General features: G+C 61.4%; 1 protein-coding gene across 15 annotated transcripts in view; it reads left to right on the forward strand.

Annotated features, from left to right (window-relative positions):
- The window catches only part of ADGRB2 (adhesion G protein-coupled receptor B2), a 36,609-nt gene that overhangs the window by 18,501 nt on the left and 1,792 nt on the right, over positions 1-16,316 (forward strand). For 7 of the 15 annotated variants that reach the window (XM_067012651.1, XM_067012643.1, XM_067012647.1 and 4 more), the window contains 25 exons: positions 464-547; positions 802-966; positions 2,177-2,341; positions 2,952-3,116; positions 3,199-3,366; positions 3,441-3,542; positions 3,702-3,808; positions 4,608-4,802; positions 4,976-5,044; positions 5,122-5,230; positions 5,555-5,885; positions 6,252-6,357; positions 6,551-6,594; positions 6,870-6,996; positions 7,457-7,560; positions 7,676-7,778; positions 8,469-8,619; positions 8,795-8,864; positions 9,242-9,308; positions 9,440-9,525; positions 9,829-9,927; positions 11,997-12,168; positions 12,476-12,571; positions 12,915-12,954; positions 13,633-14,252. In XM_067012651.1, coding sequence (XP_066868752.1) covers positions 464-547; positions 802-966; positions 2,177-2,341; positions 2,952-3,116; positions 3,199-3,366; positions 3,441-3,542; positions 3,702-3,808; positions 4,608-4,802; positions 4,976-5,044; positions 5,122-5,230; positions 5,555-5,885; positions 6,252-6,357; positions 6,551-6,594; positions 6,870-6,996; positions 7,457-7,560; positions 7,676-7,778; positions 8,469-8,619; positions 8,795-8,864; positions 9,242-9,308; positions 9,440-9,525; positions 9,829-9,927; positions 11,997-12,168; positions 12,476-12,571; positions 12,915-12,954; positions 13,633-14,252 — 3,545 coding nt within the window. The remainder of the gene's footprint in view (positions 1-463; positions 548-801; positions 967-2,176; positions 2,342-2,951; positions 3,117-3,198; positions 3,367-3,440; positions 3,543-3,701; positions 3,809-4,607; positions 4,803-4,975; positions 5,045-5,121; positions 5,231-5,554; positions 5,886-6,251; positions 6,358-6,550; positions 6,595-6,869; positions 6,997-7,456; positions 7,561-7,675; positions 7,779-8,468; positions 8,620-8,794; positions 8,865-9,241; positions 9,309-9,439; positions 9,526-9,828; positions 9,928-11,996; positions 12,169-12,475; positions 12,572-12,914; positions 12,955-13,632; positions 14,253-16,316) is intronic. The other 8 variants (XM_059056797.2, XM_067012671.1, XM_067012693.1 and 5 more) reach the window with 5 other exon arrangements.

Consider the following 16,316-nt stretch of genomic DNA (forward strand, 5'->3'; position numbering starts at 1 on the left):
GGGGAAAGAGACTGGACTTGAGGCTTTCCAAGCTGTGTGATCTTGGACAAGTCACTTCCCCTCTCTCGGCCTCAGTTTTCTCATCTTTAAACGGAGGTGATGGTCCCTACTTCCCAGGGGAGGGTTAAGGAGATATGTAGGGACAGCACTTGGCACAGAAGCCTCCCAGAGCTCATTAATATGAGCGGCTACTCCTCTCCAGTCTCCCCCAGTTTGGCTGAGGCAGGAGGAAAAGACAGTCGTGAGGCTGTAGGCAAGCCCTGTGTGGCCTTCTGAGCCTCAGTTTCCTTATCTGTAAAATGGTGTTGGTGGGGCCGGGGGCAGGACGTGATGCTCTTTCAGCGTCGCCTGCAGTTGGTTCCAGACCCTCTGGCTGAGGGCGAGCAAGGCTGCCCTCTCTGTGCCACCCTGGCGGGACTGAGCTGGCCTCTGCTGAGCCCCCGCCACCACCTCCGTGTTCCAGGTGAGGAGCCAGAAGAGGAGCCGAAGGTGAAAACCCAGTGGCCAAGGTCTGCAGATGAGCCTGGGCTGTACATGGCGCAGACAGGTAACTCGGGCCCGCCTCCCTTCCTCTGTGGCGGGGGCCCGACTCTGTGGCGTCTGGTGGCATGTGTGCTTGGCGTGTGCCTGTCCGTGTCTATGTCCTGGAGCTCAGTCGTGTCTCTCTGCCATGTGAGGCCTGTGGGCAGGTCTGGATTGCCTCCTGAAGAGCCTGTCACTTGGGGTCAGGGTAGGAGGATTCCTATGAGACTGAGTGCTTGGGAGATGCCCCCTGCCGCCGACGCTGTCCCTCTCTCGTAGGCGACCCAGCGGCTGAGGAGTGGTCCCCGTGGAGCGTGTGTTCCCTGACGTGTGGGCAGGGCCTGCAGGTGCGGACCCGCTCCTGCGTGTCCTCCCCCTATGGGACCCTGTGCAGCGGGCCCCTGCGGGAGACCCGGCCCTGCAACAATTCAGCCACCTGCCCAGGTATGCCCGTCCTCCCCACCCAGTCTGCCTGCAGGGTTGGGTCCTGCCTGGGACTTGGGCAAGTTCATCTTCCAAAGATGGTTGGTTGCCTCCTCCTTTCATTCAGCAAACTTGACTGTCCCCCCACCACTCCACCGTGCCCAGCCCCACACAGGGCATCAGGGACACAGATGAATCAGAGCAGGGCCCGCACCAGCAGGCTTGGTTGTGGGCACAGCACTCCCCTGATGCCTACGTCCTGGTAATCAAGGCTTGTCTTTTTACCCTCACCGGCCTCCGTGTTCCCTATGCTCTGGCCACACCAGCACCTCTTGCACTTTCCCACCAGCCTGCATTTGCCTATTCTCATCCTATCCCCTCCACCCCTACCTTGGCTATTAAAATTCAGCCTGTCCTTCAGGATCTAAGAGAAATGCCACTTAAAAAAAAAAAAAAAATGAAGCTTTCTCTGACCATCGCCTCCCTCCTCTGACTCCCTATCCCACTCCCCAGGGAGCCTCCCCTAGACCCTGAAGCCTTCCTCAGTTCAGCATGGAGTTGTTGAGAATGTGCATGTGCCTGTGGGGACAGCCTGTCGGTCAGGAGGGGCTCGGCAGCTTCAGCGGGTCCTGCCCCTTGCGCCAGAGGGAGCGAAGTGGTGCCTAGGCCAGATCAGCTCCTGGCTGGGAACATAAAGTAGGGTTACCTGGGAAGCGGTCTTGGCAACTGGGGGTGTGCCAGGAGCTTGCAAAGGGGTGGGGCAAAGCCGTGTTCCAGTGTGAGCTCTTTGTGTCAGTGTCCACGTAGAGGGTCATGTCTATTTGTGTGTCCCTGCGCTTGGGGTGGGGAGGGGCATTCTCTTGCCCCAGGCCTGCCATGTTGGATTCTTGCTCTGGATCTGGGGTGGGGAGGGATGGGGATGGGGTAAGGTGGGGTAGATATTGAGCCTTTTCCTGGGCTTTACTGTGCCCCCAGGAGAGGAGGACCCCTGGCTCCCCTCCTGGGTTGATTCTAGTCTCCCTGTCTGGGTGTCCACAGGCAGTGTCCTGTGTGAGTTGGGACTAGAAGTCTGTTGTCTTCCACATCCCCCCCCAAAGGGCGGAATCCTGGGGCCCAGGGCAGAGCCAATGAGGAGCGGCGGCAGAGCTGCCGGAGCTCCTGATTGGTGGGTGGGTGGGCAGCGGGCGGGGCCAAGGTGCCTCCCAGCCACCGGCCACGTGCTTCCTTGCAGTGCACGGCGTGTGGGAGGAGTGGGGGTCCTGGAGCCTGTGCTCCCGCAGCTGCGGGCGGGGGTCCCGGAGCCGGATGCGGACCTGCGTGCCCCCCCAGCACGGCGGCAAGGCCTGCGAGGGTCCCGAGCTGCAGACTAAGCTCTGCAGTATGGCCGCCTGCCCGGGTCAGTAGCACCCGTGGGCTTCCAGGCGGGCACTGCCCAGCCGGGTGGGGGGTCGGGAAAGGGGAGGAAGTCGGGTCCAGTGCCCTGCCCCTGGGGGAACCCCAGTGAACTTTGACCAAGCATGGGGAGACTGGCATAGTCTACCTGCCAGTGTGGGAGGTGACCTGACCCAGCCTACTTGGAGTTGGCACCCTGTGATTCCATCTAAAGGGGGCTGCTTGCCAGAGCCCCTTCCCCTGAGCCCTGGACTACCCTTGTTGTTCATAGCACTTTGGTGCTCATGGCCAGCTGAGCTGTGAGGGGACACAAAGCTGGGCTTACATGTGGGCAAAGATCAGAAGGTGGCCCAGGGCCCGTTTCCCTAGCCAGAAGAGAGCGTGTGCCCCAGTGCTGAGTGGAGAGGGGTCCTGTGTTCCTGGAGCTGGTGGCAGGCAGGCAGGCAGGCCCAGGCCCAGGCCCCACCAGCTCCCTCCAGACCCCCTTCATCCACCCCTCTCCAGTGGGTCTGGCCTTATTCAAACCTGAATGCCATCTCCCTGCGGTGCTCTGCCCTGATGCATCCCCACACCCCTTGCTCAACAGCCAACCCTGCTTGTGTCTCCCCATGCAGTGGAAGGCCAGTGGCTAGAATGGGGTCCCTGGGGCCCGTGCTCCATGTCCTGTGCCAATGGGACCCAGCAGCGCAGCCGGAAGTGCAGTGTGGCGGGCCCAGCCTGGGCCACGTGTACCGGGGCCCTCACGGACACCCGGGAGTGTGGCAACCTTGAGTGCCCGGGTGAGTGCGCGGCACAGGGGCGGCAGGTGGCGGCCCTGGCCCAAGGGGCACCTGGGGCCACTCACGCCCCCCATCTCTGCAGCCACAGACGGCAAGTGGGGGCCGTGGAACGCGTGGAGCCTGTGCTCCAAGACATGTGACACAGGCTGGCAGCGCCGTTTCCGCATGTGCCAGGCCACAGGCACTCAGGGCTACCCCTGCGAGGGCACCGGAGAGGAGGTGAAGCCCTGCAGTGAGAAGAGGTGTCCAGGTATTGCCTGCCGGACCCTGGGGCTTGGGCGGCAAGTGCCTGGGCCTGGCTGAGCCCCTCCGCTGTACCAACAGCCTTCCATGAGATGTGCAGGGACGAGTACGTGATGCTGATGATGTGGAAGAAGGCGGCTGCTGGAGAGATCATCTACAACAAGTGCCCCCCCAACGCCTCAGGTGAGGGGCGGGTGGCTCTCCCTGCACGCCTCCCACAGCCGCCATTCTTGCTGCTCCCTTCCGGGCCCCCAGCCTCTTTGAGCCTTCATCCTGAGGTGTGGAGTGAAGTGGGTGAGAGCTCGGTCCCCACACCCAACCCTCTGTCCTGTACCCCTGCAGGGTCTGCCAGCCGCCGCTGTCTCCTCAGTGCCCAGGGCGTGGCCTACTGGGGGCTGCCCAGCTTTGCCCGCTGCATCTCCCACGAGTACCGCTACCTGTATTTGTCAGTGAGTGCACCCTGCTGGGCTGGGGGCGACACAGGATCTGTCCCAGACTCTGGTGGGCGTGGAGGGAGCTTGATTCTTGCTCATGCCCATGTGCCTTGGCATACATACGATGTGCCCACTTCTGCCTGGCTGTACCTCTCCTTGCCTGACAAACTCCTACTCATCCCTCAAGGCCTGATTCTCAGATGTCTTCCCTTATCCGCAGTGCCTCCCTCTGTGCTCCTACAGCCCCCTGAGCTTCTCAGTCATTAGGTGTTACGAGTGCTCATCACAATGTCTGTGTCCTGTGAGACTGGGAGCTCCTTGAAGGCAGGGACAAAGTTGAAATTATTTTTATGTCCCCAGTGCCCAGCCCAGGGCCTGCCATGGGGTAGGAATGTTGTTAGCGAACGTGGCCTGTGTGTACTCGTCTGACTGTAACCGGTATTTGTTGCGTTTGCGCTTGGACCTCGTATTTGAGAGAGAGAGAGAGAGAGAGAGAGCGCATGACACTCCAGCATGTGATGACCTCTTTGGATTAGGGAGGTGCCTTGTCCCTCAACTGTGCTTATCATCTTTTATATGTATATCCGAGCTCCTTCTTTCATTTGCTGTTCCTATTTCAGTCTTTACATATCTTTGGGGATTCTGTCTCTTTATGGGTCTCTTTCTTAGACTCTGTCTCCCCAGGATCCCTTTGAGCATCTCTAGCTGACCCTTTCCCTCTGGAGCAAGTGGTGGGTGGACTGGAGTGGGATGGGCCAGGGGTGGGTCCCGGCTCTTGACACGCTGGTGACAGCAGCCTACCTGTCACTGGTAGCTTCGGGAGCATCTGGCCAAGGGGCAGCGCATGCTGGCGGGCGAGGGCATGTCACAAGTGGTGCGGAGCCTGCAGGAGCTGCTGGCCCGGCGCACCTACTACAGTGGGGACCTGCTTTTCTCCGTGGACATTCTGAGGAATGTCACTGACACCTTCAAGAGAGCCACCTATGTGCCCTCGGCTGATGATGTGCAGGTACCCTCTACCCTGTCAAGAGGAAGGAGGGCTGAAGGTTCAGAAGCCCTAGATTGAAAGGGGAGGCCGGGCCCCTATAGCAGAGTCTGTGGCGGGGTGGCAGGTGTGGCTGTGGCAGGGAAGCTACTCTCCCTGGGGCTGGGACCTCCCAACACCCACCGCTCTCTCCCCAGCGCTTCTTCCAGGTGGTGAGCTTCATGGTGGATGCAGAGAACAAGGACAAGTGGGCTGATGCTCAACAGGTGAGGGGCTGGGCTTCCAGGCTTGTTCCCCCATGGCCCACCCCTGCCTTGGGCCCTCACGCCCTGTCTGTCCCCAGGTGTCCCCTGGCTCTGTGCACCTGCTCCGGGTCGTGGAGGACTTCATCCACCTGGTGGGCGATGCTCTCAAGGCCTTCCAGAGCTCTCTGATTGTCACAGATAACCTGGGTACAAGGAGGCAGGCAGGGGAGGGGGTGCTGGATGTGGTCGAACCCAGGACGCCTTGGGGCAGGGATGGTTTCTGAGGGCTTTTCCTATCTTCCTCTCTTTCTCTGGGCCCTGCCTTTCCCTCATTTAACCCCTTATTTGTACCTCTGTCTCCACGTTTCTTTCCATGCTCCGTCTCCTTGTTGTTTCTCTGTATACGTGTCCCCCCGCCTCTTTGTTTGTATCAACCTTGGTGTCTGCATCTGCCTTCCTGCTGTCTCCCCCACATTCATCTCTTCCCCTGTGACCTTCCCCTCTGTTTCTGTCTCTGTCTGTCCTCTGCAGTGATCAGCATTCAGCGAGAGCCCGTCTCGGCTGTGTCCAGCGACATCACGTTCCCCATGCGCGGCCGCCGGGGCATGAAAGACTGGGTGCGGTACTCAGAGGACCGCCTCTTCCTACCCAAGGAGGTGCTCAGCCTCTCCTCCCCAGGGAAGCCGGCCGCATCCGGGGCAGCAGGCAGCCTTGGCAGGGGGAGAGGCCCAGGAACCGTGCCCCCTGGCCCGGGCCACTCCCACCAGCGCCTCCTCCCGGCAGACCCTGAGGAGTCCTCCTCCTATTTTGTGATTGGTGCTGTGCTCTACCGCACCCTCGGCCTCATCCTGCCGCCCCCCAGGTGAGTCCCTGGGAGGGGTGGATGGGGCTGCTGCGGGTCCAGGGAGGCCCAGGTAAGGGAAGGAAGGCTGAGCCCCTGCTGGCCACAGAGAGATCCATCTGCAGCCTCAGGGACCCCTCGCCTGGCTCTGGACACAGGTGCTCCTCCAAGACGTCCATGCAGCTCCCAGAGGCTTCAGAGGGGGTGCGGGGGGTGTTGGACTGAGCTCTAGACCTCACCCCAAGTTCTGGGCCCCGCTGAACTCCAGGCCTTCCCCTGGCCTTGGCACCATGGTAGCCTCTTGCCCTCGATCCAAAGCACCTTCAGGGTTCCTGACTGGGTCTGGGCACCTGCTGGCAGGAGCTGACCTCAGCATCTGTCCCCCAGGCCCCCGCTGGCCGTCACATCCCGGGTGATGACAGTGACTGTGAGGCCCCCCACCCAGCCACTAGCTGAGCCCCTCATCACCGTGGAGCTCTCCTATATCATCAACGTGAGTGGGGCCCTGGGCAGGGACCCTGGGGATGCTCCAGCCAGGGCAGCCAAAGGCCTGTGTGATGGGGAGGTGGCCTGCCCTGATGGCAGGCTGAACCGCTGGCCTGTGTGGGGCCTGCCATGGCAGGATGAGGGTGGTCTTGGGTGGGCAGCTTGCCACCCGCGCTGCACTTAGGTCTTCTACTCCTCAGGGCACCACGGATCCCCACTGTGCCAGCTGGGACTACTCCAGAGCGTGAGTTGGGCAGGGGCTCTATGTGGGGAAGGCCGCAGCCCTGGGACTCCTCCCTCAGGAGGGGATGTCCTGCCTGGAAGGCCAGAGGGAGAGTGCCTTGGCACCATCCTTGGCCCAAGGGATCAAGGGCAAACCCTGTGGCCCCCGCTGCCTGCCTGCCTGCCTCTTGGATGCGGCCTTGCTCTGGGTTTCACCTGTCCTTAGGCAGTGGCCAGCACTGGGGGTGGGGCCGTGGAGCTGGGCTGGGGCTCATCCCACCTCTCCCTCCACCCAAGAGATGCCAGCTCAGGGGACTGGGACACTGAGAGCTGCCAGACCCTGGAGACCCAGGCAGCCCACACTCGCTGCCAGTGCCAGCACCTGTCCACCTTTGCTGTGCTGGCCCAGCCGCCCAAGGACCTGGTGAGTGGGAGGGAAGTGCCTGGGCTGGGCCGGAGAAGAGGCTTCCGGGTGCCAGTGGCCATCTGTGACGGTGCTGGTGGGGATCTGGGTGATCCCACGTGGCGTTTGCGTGGGTGTACTTGTGGCATTGCACGTGGAAGTCTGTGCCCCTGGGCTGGTGCTCACAGTGATGACACGTGCCCAGGGGTGTGTGGCAGTGGGTGACTGCATGCGTATACACACACACGTGTGTGTCCGGTTGTGTGTGGAAGAGTGCGGGCGACAGCGTAAATACACATCCACGTACGTGACTGGGTCTGCTCTGTGCACGTGTGGAGGCAGTGGTGAGTCCCCTTATGTGTGTGGGTGTGACACAGGTGCAGGTGCCAGTCTGTCCTAGACAGGGGGTGGGGAGGGCGATGGCACCCCTGTAGCTGCCCTCTCCCAGTGGCCCATCTGACGGTCTGCCCCTCTACCCCAGACCCTGGAGCTGGCGGGCTCCCCCTCGGTCCCCCTTGTGATCGGCTGTGCTGTGTCCTGTATGGCACTGCTCACCCTCCTTGCCATCTATGCCGCCTTCTGGAGGTAGGTGGGACGGTGGGGCTTTGCGGGGGCGAGGGGGCGGGGCGGGCGGTGGCCGGCCACCCCAGGTTGGGGAGGGCGGCCAGTTCCCCTGTCTCTGCCCCCTGTGCCCCACCAGGTTTATAAAATCAGAACGCTCCATCATCCTGCTGAATTTCTGCCTGTCCATCCTGGCATCCAACATCCTGATCCTCGTGGGCCAGTCGCGGGTGCTGAGCAAGGCAGGTGCAGGCTCACAGGGGGGCCGGGCTGTGTGAGTGGGGCGAAGGGGGGATGGCGCGTGTGCTCGTGTGTATGAAACTAAGTGCCGGATGTGTGTAGACACTCGAGCTGGGTGTTGGGTGAGGGTGTGTGTGGGAGATAGTGTGTGTGAGCGTACATGAGGGAGTTGGAGAGGGGGTGTGCGTACTCCAGTGAGGGATGTCTGTGTACATCTGTGAACGTGTACGTGAGCCGAGCGCCTGTGCGCACGTGTGTTGGGCGTGTCTATGGGCATGTGGGAGCCCAAGCGAAGCCTCCTGTGCCACGTGCCCGCGTCTGATCTGTGTTGGCTGTCCCTTGTGCCCCCTCGGCCCTCTCTGCACAGCGCCAGCCCTGCTGGTGCCAGACGTGGGGCCCACCCGGCCATGACGTGGCAGGCACTCGTTTGTCCCCCTTCCTGCCAGCCCCGTCTACGCGTGGGCAGCCTGCCCGCCCGCCTCCTCCTGGATGCTGAGTGCCGTGTACGTGTCACCGGGCCTGTGTCGTGCTGTGTGTGGGTGCAGGAAGACGGGGGTGCCTGGCAGGGTTCTGTGGGAGGCGGAGCTCAGGTGGGCAGCCGTGGCAGCGCCCAGCAGCGGACGTGGGAAGCCCGGCGCCTCCCACCCTGGCGGCTGCTCAGGGCCACTCCCTCCCTCTCCTTCTTCCTGCAGGGTGTGTGCACCATGACAGCCGCCTTCCTGCACTTCTTCTTCCTCTCATCCTTTTGCTGGGTGCTCACTGAGGCCTGGCAGTCCTACCTGGCTGTCATCGGACGGATGCGGACCCGCCTCGTCCGCAAGCGCTTCCTCTGCCTGGGCTGGGGTGAGCGGGGCTCGTGCTGGACCCTGTCACTCGGCCTTGGGGGCAGGGACAGCAAGAGAGCTTCCGGCCCCGGCCCTGCTCTCTGGGCACAGGGGTCAGCTGGGCTGGGGGTCTGGGAGGGTGAAGGACCCTGAGGACGGGCGGCCATCTCACTCTGGCTCCCCCGCTCCCCCAGGTCTGCCTGCCCTGGTGGTGGCCGTGTCGGTCGGCTTTACCCGCACCAAAGGATACGGTACATCCAGCTAGTACGTGGGCCTCCCCGGCTGGGAGGTGGGAGTCAGTGGACCTGACGGGGCTCCAGACTAATCGGGCTGTGATCCTGGCCCACCCCTGCTGTGGGACTTTGGGCAAATTCTCCCGTCTCAGCCTGTTTCCCTGACTATAAAAGGCTGTGCTGGGATTGGATAATCTCAGAACCATTTAGGTCAGGGATCAGCCTTGGTAGCCCCAGGGCCCTTGTTAGAGGGGCTCAGCAACAGTCAGTGGCTCACTCTCACCTTGTCTGGGTCCCTGCCCCAATGCGTAACGTGACCCGGCAGCTCAGGGAGCCCTGAGGGATGGTGTTTGAGCATGGGAGCAGGCCCACTGGTTGTCTGATACCCCCTCTTTCCCCCCTGTCCAGCTGCTGGCTCTCTCTGGAGGGTGGTCTGCTTTATGCCTTCGTGGGCCCAGCAGCTGTCATTGTCCTGGTATGTGCCCCTGCAGCATCCTGGGAGGGGCATGGCCCCAAGGGGGTCTGCCTCCTCCACCTGGGGATTTCCCTGCCAGGAGGGCATCTGGTGATCCTGTCTTCCCCTACCCCACTCCACCGGGCCCCCAGGTGAATATGCTCATCGGAATCATCGTCTTCAACAAGCTCATGGCTCGGGATGGCATCTCAGACAAGTCCAAGAAGCAGAGGGCCGGGTAAGGGGAGGGGGGTCGCTGTGACTTGGCCTTTTGGGAAATGCTGTAGGGAGGGTGGGCCACAGCCACTCTTGGAGACTCAGGGCTTGATGATGCGACTGGGGCTCCCTGAACTTGGTGCATCAAGGGTGCAGGCAAGGTGGGCACCTGGTGTGCTCGGCTGCAGCCCCTCGCCCACCCTAACCCACCTCTCTCTCTCTCATCTGCCCTCCCCCTCCCACCCCACTCGGGGCTCACACTGCCCCATCTCTTCCCACTTCCCGTGTGTCTCCCCCCTTCTCCCATGTCTGTGCCGCCCCCGAGGTCGGAGCGGTGCCCCTGGGCCAGCCTGCTCCTCCCCTGCTCAGCGTGTGGAGCGGTCCCCAGCCCCCTGCTCAGCTCAGCCTCGGCCAGGAACGCCATGTTAGTTGTGCCCCCGTGGGGAAGGGGGGGGGTGGGGAGGGGCAAAAGAAGGGGGGGGCAGTGCCCATGGTGGGGGGAGGAGGGATATCAGCCCAGTGCCCTGGAAAGCTTGCCCTGCTCTGCCACCTGCCACGCACTCTCAAGGGCTCGACATTGCAATGGCAAAGAGGCCACAGGGAATGAATGTCTGTGCCTTCCAGAAAATGCCGGATTCCCATGCCCACCCCTTGCTCCCTGCCCCTGCGCCCCTAGCCCCGGCTTATATTTTATCCAGGCACAGACACGCACTCCTCCTTATAGCCCCAACCTACAGAGGCTCATAGAGTCTTCCACCCTTAGAATTTTGGAGCCCATAGAACCTTAGAATTGGAATGGTAGAATCTTAGAATAAGACAATCAGAAACTAAGAATGTTCGAATGAGTGAATCATAGAGTCTTATCATCTGTCATAGAATCTGAGACTTAGAATTTCAGAGGCATTGAATCTTACAATCAATTGGAGGACAGAGAATCTTGGAGCTAGGGAATTATTTCACTGAGCTGTCCTCGGGCTGCTGAGACTCTTAAAATCCCAGCCGCACAAGAGTAGAATGAATGAATGAACTTCAGGGCTTCAGGCCCAACCTCCCACTCAGGGCCAGAAATCCAGCTGACCCTCCCTGAGCAGTGGGGACCCAGCTCTGTCTTGCACACCTCCAGGATCAGGGAGCTCACTGCCTCTGGAGGTGGCTGGCAGCATCTCTGGGAACCTCTGTGTAGCAGAAAGCTCCCTTTTGCTTGGGCTCCCATCTGCCTCTCTGACCCAGTCTCTCAGAACTAGCAGTTAAAAGCTTGGGCTTCGGAGGCTCCACTTTGGGTTTGCATCCCGGCTCTGTGTCTGTCTGCCCAGCTGGGCACACTCCAGTTTCCTCATCTGTAAATTAGGATAACAATCCCCATGCCTGTTTACTGGAGTTGTTTTGGTCACAGTGTGATTAATGTATGTAAAGAATTTGGTGTAGGGCCTGCCAGAGAATTGGTGGTGAATCAGTGGTAGCCCTCATGGCTGTGATTAGGTCCTCTCTTTAGTCTTGGCTCTGCCCCCGGGGCCTGTGGAGACCACTGTGCCTGCCCCCGGCCGGGCTGAACAGCCCTGGACCACTCTTCCTAGGGCAGGTCTTGGCCGCCTGCCCACCTCTCTGCCTCGTCCAGAGCTGTGCCCACCCCTGCCTGACTCTCCCACCGGGCGGTGTTCATGAGGCAGAGTGGGCAGGGTGTGGCACCTGGCCCAGTAGGGCAAGGCTGCCTTACTGTGTGCTCGTGGGCTGTTGCTGGTGGGGGCGGGCTGGCACTGGTGCCTGGATGCCTGGGCCCCTCTGCCTTTTTTCTCTGCCCTCCCTTGTCGAGGAGGCTGGGGATGTGTGGGTTTGGCCCTGACCCTGGCTTTGACCTCCAGCCCCAGCTATGATCTTTCTGCCCAGCTCTGAGCAGGCCCTGGGAGCCTGGCACCTCCTCCTTGGGAAGCTGAAGGGGAGGAGCCTCTGCTGCCCTGGTCCCTTCGTCTTCTCCCCAAAGATTTGTGCTCTGTGATTTCCTTCGTCCTCTCTGCCGATGTAGCCTTTCTGTGTGTCTCTGCCCGTCTCATCCACTCTCTCACCATGTCTGCCGTCTCTGTTTGTCTCTCTTCCTCTCCTCCCCTCCCAGACTCTCTGGGGATGTGGCCCAGGCCTGTGATTCTGTGCAAACTGTGGCTGAAACTCACAGCGTCTGTATCTGTCTCCCTCCTCTTCTCTCCCACTGTTTCTTTCCACCTTCTTTGTCTCTGTCCGCTGATGCTGCCTCTGGCTCAGTCCCATTGTGTCGGTGTGTCTATCCCTCCCCCTCTTCTTGTCCCCCAGTTTTCTGCTCTTTGTTCTGTTCCTCTGCCTCCGGCTCCTCAGCCCCCCTGCTCGGGGCCATTACTGAGATCTTGGCATTTGGGGCCCTGCCGGTCTTGGGCAGCTTAAGGGCCCCAGGCTGAGTGCAGGCCCGGGCTCAGCCCAGCCTGTCCCCTGGAGTGTCGCCCGACGGACCCTCTGCCTTGTCCTCAGGGCCTCGCTCTGGAGCTCCTGCGTGGTGCTGCCCCTGCTGGCGCTCACCTGGATGTCCGCCGTCCTGGCCATGACAGACCGCCGCTCCGTCCTCTTCCAGGCCCTCTTTGCTGTCTTCAACTCCGCGCAGGGCTTTGTCATCACGGCTGTGCACTGCTTTCTGCGCCGAGAGGTGGGCTGGGCCTCTCCTGCCCCTGTCCGCCCCCGACCATGGCAGTCCCTCGCTTCTCCCCACGGTGCAGCTGGGGAAGACTGAGGCCCCACCAGGTCCCCAGCTGGGCAGCCCTTGGTGTGCATGCTGAGAGCTTGGGCAGCCTTGGCCTTGGCCTCGGTCCCCTGGGGCTCCTTCTCCCCTCCCCTAGGCTGGATGCGCTGCTTTCCTTCCACACCTGCCTGAGTGCCTGGGGTGGGAGGCACAGCCAACCGTGGCCGGGGGCCCTGTGGCAGCCTCAGGTCCAGCAGGCACCTGCTGCCCCCAGGTCCAGGATGTGGTGAAGTGCCAGATGGGCGTGTGCCGGGCCGATGAGAGTGAAGACTCCCCCGACTCGTGTAAGAACGGGCAGCTGCAGATCCTGGTGAGTGAGGAGGCCTGGGCAGGGCACAGGTGGGTTCTGAGTGCCCCCTGCCCTGGACCCCTCACCTGCCTCATCTATGGCAGGGAGGGAACAGAGACTGGGTTTGATTCGGGCTCAGCCAGTGACAGCTGGGTGGCCTTGGGCAAGTCCTTTCCCCCCTTCAGTCTTCCCGCTGTCAGGTGTGGCTGGAGGAGACCACGCCTGGGGCCCCTCTGCTCTGTTGGGCAGTGTGCCCAGCAGAGGCAGACCCTCTGGGTGGGTAGGGAGGGGCCTGCATCCCCCCCCCCACCCTGATACATGGATCCTCTCTCTGCCTGTCTGCTCTCTCCCTCTCTGCCTATAGTCAGACTTTGAAAAAGATGTGGATCTGGCTTGTCAGACAGGTGAGTGTGCCAGGGCAGAGCTGAGAATGGCCCCAGAGAGGGGCAAGAAGGGAGGGCCCCCAGCCACACCAAGGAAGGCCCTGACAGGTGTCTGGCTGCGGGGTCTAGCTTTTGAGTCAGACAAGCCTGAGTTGGATTCAGGGCTGTGAACACCACTCACTGCATGACTCTGGGCAAACAGCTTACCCCTGGAGCCTCGGTTAACACACCTATAAAGGAGAGAAATCTGTCCTCCCAGGGTGGGTGGGAGCCTTACGTGAACTGGGGGACATCGAGTGCCTAGCCGGGTGCTCGGCACAAAGTGGCTCTTACATCATTGTGTCATTTCCACGATTCTTACCAGAACCTCCTTCAAGTTCTGTCTCCTGGGGAGGAGCTGCCCAGGGAGCGGGGAGGAGCAAGGCTCTTTTGACAGCCTTGGGGCTGGCGGGTCAGAGGTCAGGACCCGCCCCCGGGCACTGTGGGAGCTGGGCCTTGGCTTCGTTCCTCTCCCTCCCTTGCTGTGGGCCTCTGGGACAGACACCTTCTTAACCCCTGTGTTAACCACCCGGCCATCACGCCAGGACTCAGCTTCCCCCGCTGTCCAAGCTCAGGGGCTTGGTACCCTGCTCAGCCTGGGCAAGGGCATCTGGGGGCTCTTCCTCCCCTGGACTGACCTCCCTCCACTCCTGCCCCCAGTGCTGTTCAAGGAGGTCAACACTTGTAACCCGTCCACCATCACGGGCACACTGTCCCGCCTGTCCCTGGACGAGGACGAGGAGCCCAAGTCCTGCCTCGTGGGTCCCGAGGGCAGCCTCAGCTTCTCACCACTGCCTGGCAATCTCCTGGTGCCCATGGCAGCCTCACCAGGGCTGGGGGAGCCACCGCCCCCCCAGGAGGCCAACCCCGTGTACATGTGTGGGGAGGGTGGCCTGCGGCAGCTGGACCTCACGTGGCTGCAGCCTGCCGAGCCGGGCTCCGATGGGGACTACATGGTGCTGCCCCGGAGGACTCTGAGCTTGCAGCCCGGCGGCGGGGGCGGAGGTGGCGAGGATGCCCCGCGGGCCCGGCCCGAGGGCACCCCCCGGCGGGCTGCCAAGGCACTGGGCCATGCCGAAGGGTACCCCAGCTTCCTGTCTGTGGACCACTCGGGCCTGGGGCTGGGCCCTGCCTACGGATCGCTACAGAACCCCTACGGGATGACCTTCCAACCGCCACCGCCGACACCCAGCGCCCGCCAAGTGCCCGAGCCGGGGGAGCGCAGCCGGACCATGCCCCGCACCGTGCCCGGCTCCACCATGAAGCTGGGCTCCCTGGAGGTGAGGGGCTGCTGGGCACAGGCGGGGGGTGGGGGGTTGGGAGGCCTGCCCCCGGGTGCCTGTGACTAACTATGTCTGGCAACAGCCAGGAAGGGACAGCCGGTAGCCTCCTCATACAAAGTCCTGGGGAGTATATCTGCTGTGCGTTTCTCCTCCGTTTGTGCCCACGGCGGCTCCAAGGGCATCCTGGCTCCTCTGAGCTCCTCAAATGGGCTTGGACGCCACGTGCTGAGGGTGCACTTCTCGAAGGTGCTCACGCTTGCTTTAATGCCTGTTTTGGGGCGAGCGGTTAGGATGGGCCCTCCTTTAAGGGGCCTGTGGCTCAGGCCCAGTGCTGTATTGCTAGGGAAGCCACATCATAGGGGATGAGAGCCTGGGTCTCCGAGTCCCCAGGTTCAGATCTGGACGCTGCCTGCCGATCAGCAGTGAGATTTGGAGCATAATCTTCCCCCGAGGCTCACGTAATCTCTCTTCACCTTAACCTCTCTGAGCCTCAGTCTCCTCATTCGTAAAGTGCGGATAACACAGGAGCAGCCTCTTGGTAGAGTTGCTGCGAGGACTAATTGATAAAGATCATTTTATCTCTGTGTGGAGCAGGTAGAAAGTGCTAGATGATTGGGGATGGCTACTGGTATCATTCCTGAAATCAAGCTCAGGCACTGCCCGTAGGCTTGTGGTAATTGCCCCTCTCTTCCTGAGAAAATGCCAGCCCCTCTCTTTCCCCGCCTGTGTGTTTTCTGTGGCTGCTCCACCTTCTCTCTGACCTCCTCAGGCCTGCTCCCTGCCGGGAATCACTGGCAACAAGCAGTTGGTAGTGGCCCACTGTAGAACTCGAGAACTTTCATTGGAGGGATGAGGAGGGTGTGGATGAGGACAGGGTTAGGAGTCGCAGCTCAGGCACCACTGGCTGCTCATGTTCAGCCCCAGAAACCGGCTCCCCATCCTCCCCACGAGAAAACAAAGTTAGCAGCTAGAAGGTTTGCAAGTTTAGTTTTTCTCCCGAAATGTTTCTTGAACATTTGGTGCCTGCTCTTGCCGCAGATGGCAAAAACAGGAAGGCGTCACAAAGACAGAAAACTTGACACGGGAACTGGGGAGGGGAGCGCTCAGCATGGTGGCAGGTTTTGTTCTGGGGACACCTGTCCGTGCTTGGGCCCCTGAGGAGGGGCCAGCCCTGGGCTCCTTGTGTGGGAGGTAGCAAAAAAACATGGCAGAGTCTTGAGGGGTCAAGGATGACGTCCAGAATTCTGCTGTGGGCAACTGCGATGGGGCGGAGGAGCACGTTTGGGGCGGGGGAATTTAGAGTTTATTCTCTTGGGCGCAGCCGTGTGTGCCTTGCCCGTGGGCATCAGGGAGCAGGGAGAGGAGTCCCGCTGCCTCCAGAAAGTGCAGTGTGGCTGGTAACGGGGAGGACGTGTGTGTGTGTGTGTGTGTGTGTGTGTGTGTGTGTGTGTGTGTGTGTGTGTGTCTGGTGAAGGGCAGGGGAGAGTGCAGGGCAGAGTGCGGGGGCCAAGAGTTGGAGACGCCAGGGTGGGTGGCGAAGAAAGAGCAGGCAGGGAGGTGGAAGGACCAGGAGAGGGGTGTCACCACCGCCAGTGGTGGTGAGTGTGTCTGCAGGCCTGGGACTGGGGAGATCTAGATGGCGGTTTTAGCGGCGTCCTTGAGGACTGTGGGGCAAGTCCCTTCACCCTGGACCTCAGTTTCCCCAGTGTAACCTGAGAAGGTTGGTCTTGGCCTCATGAGCGCTCCTGCGCCAACATTCTGAGACTCTAAGGCCTCCTTCTTGAGTGGCACCGAATGCTGCGTAGGCCACTGGGGCCTTGAAGGTGGTCTTGGGCAAGTGAGAGCTGGGAGAGGCATGAGGGAGGGAGGCCAGGGAGGCAGGGCCAAGTTTGGCAGGAAAAGGGGCAAAGTGCGGTGAAAGGAAGGTTTCTGTAACCCTGCGTCCTGTATTTGCAGGACAAGTGGAGGTTTCCAGGGAGAGAGGAGCCCGTTGGTGGCAGAGAGGATGGGGCAAGATGGGGCAGGACAGAGGGGTGGAATCCAGGACACAGAGGAAGGAGG

Source organism: Kogia breviceps, chromosome 1 (assembly GCF_026419965.1).
Source record: "Kogia breviceps isolate mKogBre1 chromosome 1, mKogBre1 haplotype 1, whole genome shotgun sequence".
In the NCBI taxonomy this organism is placed as follows: domain Eukaryota; kingdom Metazoa; phylum Chordata; class Mammalia; order Artiodactyla; family Physeteridae; genus Kogia; species Kogia breviceps.